This window comes from Delphinus delphis, chromosome 1 (genome assembly GCF_949987515.2).
Source record: "Delphinus delphis chromosome 1, mDelDel1.2, whole genome shotgun sequence".
Taxonomy (NCBI): domain Eukaryota; kingdom Metazoa; phylum Chordata; class Mammalia; order Artiodactyla; family Delphinidae; genus Delphinus; species Delphinus delphis.
Genome location: NC_082683.1, coordinates 126,937,389 through 126,943,388, shown reverse-complemented (window position 1 = coordinate 126,943,388; position 6,000 = coordinate 126,937,389). Strand labels below are relative to the sequence as shown.

General features: G+C 39.8%; 1 protein-coding gene across 1 annotated transcript in view; it reads right to left on the bottom strand.

The window, feature by feature from the left end:
• Window positions 1-2,535: 2,535 nt before the first annotated feature.
• Window positions 2,536-6,000, bottom strand: part of MROH9 (maestro heat like repeat family member 9) — a 97,666-nt gene continuing 94,201 nt past the window's right edge. The window contains exons 20-21 of the mRNA XM_060015466.1: window positions 4,398-4,460; window positions 2,536-2,879 (exon numbers count right to left, since the gene is read on the bottom strand). Coding sequence (XP_059871449.1) covers window positions 2,536-2,879; window positions 4,398-4,460 — 407 coding nt within the window. The remainder of the gene's footprint in view (window positions 2,880-4,397; window positions 4,461-6,000) is intronic.

The following is a 6,000-nucleotide window of genomic DNA, read 5'->3' as shown; positions in this document are numbered from 1 at the left end:
CAAAACTACAGTGAGGTATCACCTCACACCAGTCAGAATGGCCATCATCAAGATATCTACGAACAATAAATGTTGAAGAGGGTGTGGAGAAAAGGGAACCCTCTTGCACTGTTGGTGGGAATGTAAATTGACACTGCCACTATGGAGGTTCCTTTAAAAACTAAAAATAGAACTACCATATGACCCAGCAATCCCACTACTGGGCATTACCTTGAGAAAACCATAATTCAAAAAGACATATGTACCCCAATGTTCATTGCAGCACTATTTATGATAGCCAGAACATGGAAGCAACCTAAATGTCCATTGACAGATGAAAGGATAAAGGAGATATGGTACACATATAAAATGGGATATTACTCAGCCATGAAAAGGAATGAAATTGGGTCATTTGTTGAGACATGGATGGACCTAGAGACTGTCATACAGAGTGAAGTAAGTCAGAAAGAGAAAAACAAATACCATATGCTAACATATATATATGGCATCAAAAAAAAATAAATGGTTCTGAAGAACCTAGGGGCAGGACAGGAATAAAGTCGCAGTTGTAGAGAATGGATAGACACAGGGAGGAGGAAGGGTAAGCTGGGACGAAGTGAGAGAATGGCATTGATATATATACACTACCAAATGTAAGATAGATAGCTAGTGGGAAGCAGCCCCATAGCACAGGGAGATCAGCTCGGTGCTTTGTGACCACCTAGATGGGTGGGATAGGGAGGGTGGGAGGGAGATGCAAGAGAGAGGGGACGTGGAGATATATGTATACGTATAGCTGATTCACTTTGTTATACGGCAGAAACTAACACAACATTGTAAAGCAGTTATACTCCAATAAATATGTTTAAAAAGAGAAAAACAAATATTGTATATTAATGCATATATGTGGAATCTAGAAAAATGGTACAGGTGAACCTATTTGCAAGGCAGGAATAGAGACACAGATGTAGAGAACAAACGTGTGGACACAGTGTGGGGGGAGGAGGGGAGGGATGAATTGGGAGATTGGGATTGACATATATACACTATCGTGTAAAACAGTGAGCTAGTGGGAACCTGCTGTATAGAGCAGGGAGCTCAGCTCAGTGCTCTGTGGTGACCTAGATGGGTGGGATGGAGGGTGGTGGGAGGGAGGTCCAAGAGCAAGGGGATATATGTATACATAAAGGTGATTCACTTCATTGTACGGCAGAAACTAACAGCATTGTTAAGCAACTCTACCCCAATTAAAAAAAAAATAGAGGACTGGAAATGTATCTCAGATATATCAGGGTTCAATTAGAGAGGCACAACCAGAGGTTTGACTAAGCAATTGTGGGAGCGGGTTAAGAAGTCTCTGCAAAGTTGTCATCTTCACACCTTGTGCTGGAGCTCAAAGTCTGCAGGGCAGGCAATTGGGGAAGGAGTGTGGGTGTGGAGAGCAGGGACAAGGTAGAACCCACAAGCGTGTGACTGTATCAGTCACTTATTGCCTCCAACACTGATGATGTTGATGATGCAGATGTCCTGCAGGAGAAGCTGGTGTCCTTTGTCAACATTACTAAACCCACCTGGCCCAGAAGTCAGAGAAGCTGAAGAAGGACCCAAGGGAAGGTAGAATGGCTGCTGCCCCAACTCCCAGCAAGGCGAGCTGGCAGAGAAATGAGAACATGTGTGAAGTGCAAGTTGACACATTCCAAAGCCACAACATCTGAGTCAACAGAGGAAATGGGGCTTTCATCTACCAGCAAGTAATTCCCTGTGGCTGAAGTGGTTTATGCTAGGGTGGGATGCAGGGGTGGGAGGAAGGTAAGGTGAGATGAGTGAAAGATGAGCCTGGAGCCTTAAGTCAAGCAAGATCACTGCAGTTCAACATTTATATATCAACTTCCTTATAAACCAGGACGAAGTGTTAAACTGGATCCTGACGGCCATGGGAACCACTAACTATGTTGACTCTCCAATTTTCATTTCAAAAAGTTTAAAACCATTGGCACAGCACAATCTTCCCCTCAGGTCTCAGCTCTCCCTATTCTTTCCTTAACCACCTGTACCCACAACAAACTCTCCAGCTTCCCCCAACACTCTTCTTGCCTCAGTGTCTCTACCTGGAATAGTTTGCCTGCTCTAAATCCTCTTCCCCTGCAAGCTCCATTTCTTCCTTTGTAAATACCGCCCTTGGCAGCATTCATCAGAGCAGGGTGTAAATAACCACACTGTGTGTCACTAGACTGTGGCCTTCCTGAGGATGGGAACCTTGTTTACATCATCCAGATAGCGTCACTATCTAGCATAGTGTCTGGCACTTAGAAGATGTTCAGTAGCTATGTATTGATTAATGCAAGCTCCAAGAGCTTCTCATCAAACACTTTGCTTATATGTTTTTTCAATTTTGTTAGTTGCTTTGATGAAGTAAGTCTTCTAATTACTGTCAGACAGAGAGGGGCAAACATTTCTATATTTGAGTAGAGAATCAAGAAGAGACAGTAAAGGCTTCTAGTGTCCTTCTGAAAAGCATCTACAAACGGACTCAAGTTATCAAGAGGGAAAGGAAAATCATTCCTCTTCGGAGGTGTGCTCCAAGGCACTCGTGAACCTTGCATTCTTTACCGATACATCTTTGTTCTTTACCAATACGTCTTCATAATTATTGTCTGTAATGGCTTCCTTATCATTCTTGGTTTCTTTAATCCCCATAGGACTGCCTGTCAGGTCCTTGGGAAGGTTATAATTATAAAGAGGCTTCAATTTTTTGATGTAGATTAAGTTAAACAGTCTTCGGAAGCTTTGTTTAATATTTGAGGAGGTCAGTCTATGGGCTGTTTCCATAAAAATTTTGTTTGTTATTTTTGCAAACTCCCTGATCACAGGATCTTCATCCCCAAGCACTGGGTCAATAGCTGTAACAGCAGAAAGGCCATTAATTCAAGGCATCACTCTCATAGTCTGAGAAGCTCTAACCCTAAATAGCCTCACCACCTTTCACAAAAGCCCCCCTCCCCCAATTTTTGTTACTTTGACAAATAGCATCCAGGAAGTTTTTTATCCTCTGTCCTCACCAGACCTCATTAAAAGAAAAAAGGAAATATTCACTAAGTGTTTACTGAGTGCCTGTTCTGTGCTGAGCATTCTGGTAGACAGCATAAACATATATTCATGAAGAGGTTCAGTATTGCTCATAATAATGAAAAAAGTGGAATCAGTCTAAATGTTCATCAATATGAAAGTGCTTAAAAATTAGAGATATCATAAAGTGAAGTAGCACATACGTATTAACATGATGATGTAGACCCATATTTCTTGGCATGAAAAGATGTTTCTGACACATGAGTAAGTGAAAAAGTTATAAAACAGTTATGATAGTTTTAAAAATAAATAGGTAATAGTTGATATTCTTTAAAAATATCTGCAATAAGATATATACCAAAATACTAATATCATTATATTCATATGTTGAGCTTGTGGGAAGTTATTATTTTCTTTCTTAATAAAAAGAAATAGAGAAGGAAAAAAGGACAGATATAGAAAAGAGAGAAAAAGTAGAAGGAACAGAAGGAGGAGGAAGAGCGAAAGAAGAAAAATATTCTGAGTGACATGGAGGGAGTGCTTAGTATTTAGCCGGCAGTCAATAAATATGAATGGATAAAAAAGGAAGATAATGATGTGTCAATGTAGATTCATCAACTGTAACAAAGGTACCACTCTGCTGGGGGATGTTGGTAACTGGGGGAGGCTCTGCATGTGTGGGGGCAGGAGGTATACAGGAAACCTCTGTATCTTCCACTCAATATTTCTATTAATGTAAAATTGCTCTAAAATATAAAGTCTATTACCAAAAAAGGGAAGGAAGGCATCCACCTTATTTTCTGCCTCCCCTGTTTGTAATTCTGATCCTGAAGGGGAAATAGGCAGAGGCTAAGAGAGAGATGCTGAAGATCCAAACATTTTGAAAGAATAAACATTACCCTTCTTTAATTTCTTCTGGTGCAAGTGTACATTGCTCTCCACTAAAATGTAAATCCTCTGAGGGAAGGGACTTTGCTGTGTCTGCTGCTGTATATCCTGCAGATAGAATAGTGCTGTCACATAGTAGATGCTGGAAAAATGTTTGTTGAATGGATTAATGAGTGAATGAATTCTTAACTCTCTGTAGTTCCTAAGGACTCTAGGATAATAGTTAGGTCTCAACTAATGAGAGGGACAGATGGAGAGATTGAAACAGAGAGAGAAAGAATAAAAAATAAAGAAGATGTCCCTTAACCCAGTCCTTCCACTGATTTCCCCTTAACTGCCTAGCTACCTCTACCACCCTCTTCCCATCCCTGGCATCACTATAGAGCTCAGATATAAACTGAATCACAAACAGTGAAGTTATTTAGGCCTATACATAAAGATTTCATTATAACTTCAACACTTACCCTCAAGCATGACTTGAATTTCATCTCTGAGCAGTAAATGGCCACCCAATTTTGCCAAGTACCCTATGCACAAAGTAAAATTAAAGTTACTCCAAAATACGTTATGAAAATGCATCATCTGATATTATCTGGCTACCTTCATTGCTTTCTTCGAAGCAAAGCATCTCTAGATTATCCTTGAATCATCTTTTAGTGCTTTCAAATAATTATTAATAAAATTCTTTATTGAGATATACATGTGTTTATAAATGTGCAGAAATCATAATTGTACAGCTCAATAAATGACCACATAGTGAATACGTCTAGCTACCACCTAGGTCATTAAATAGAATATTACTATTTTCCTAGGAGCCTCCCTCATGCCCTTTGCAGCCTCCTCCTTCACCTTTCAGAATACATTCTTTTGCTCAACGTTATATTGTATGATTCATCCATGTTTTTAAACATAGCAATAGGTCATTCATTTCCATTGCTACATGACAGAGGTTGGCAAAGTTCTCTTGAAACACAGCCATGCTTATTGGCTCATTTGCTTATGGATTATCTACGGCTGCTTTCACCCTCCAACAGCAGGGTTGCATCGTTGCGACAGAGACCATATGGTACTCAAAGCCTGAAATATTTACTATCTGGTTCTTTACAGAAAGAATTTGCAGAATGCTTTTATATGATATTCCATCGTATTAATGCAGCACTTTTTAGCCATCCTGCTTATGATGGACAATGTGTTGTTTCCAATTTTGGGCTATTATGAATAATGATGTTATTGTGGGCATTCTTGTACATGAATTTTTGCGTAGATTTGTGTGCATTGCTGTTTGGTATATAGCTAGGAGTGGACTTATTGGCTAATGGATGTGCTTATGTTCACCTTTAATCATTACTGCAGAACAGTTTCCAAGGTGGTTGTACCAATTTTCACTCTTACATTTCCATTGCTGTACATCCTCTCTAACACTTGAAATTGTTAGTCTTTTACTTTCAGTCAGTCTCATGGGTTTGGTGGTATTATTTTTGTATATTTATTGGCCACTTGGATATTTCTTTTTTTTTTTTTTGCAGTACGTGGGCCTCTCACTGTTGTGGCCTCCCATTGCGGAGCACAGGCTCCAGACGTGCAGGCTCAGCGGCCATGGCTCACGGGCCCAGCCGCTCCGTGGCATGCGGGATATTCCCAGACCGGGGCACGAATCCGTGTCCCCTGCATTGGCAGGCGGACTCTCAACCACTGAGCCACCAGGGAAGCCCTGGATATTTCTTTAGTGAAATGTCTGTTCAAGTAAGTCACTTGTTTTTATATTGAGGTGTTTTTAAATTATTTATTCTTAGGCATTTTAAATTCTGGATACTAATCTCTTAGAATATTACACCCATTACAAATATCTTCTCCTACCCCAGGGCTAAACTTTTCCATTTGTATTGTTTTTTTGGTTTTTTTTTTTTTTTGATGAACAGAAGTCCCTAATTTTAATGTAGTCCAATTTATGGTTAGTGAATTTTGGAGTCCTGATAGGGAATCTTTGCTGTCTGAAGGTCATAAAGATATTCTCCCATATTTACTTCTGGAAACTTTATTGTTTTACCTTTTCACATTTTTGGATTG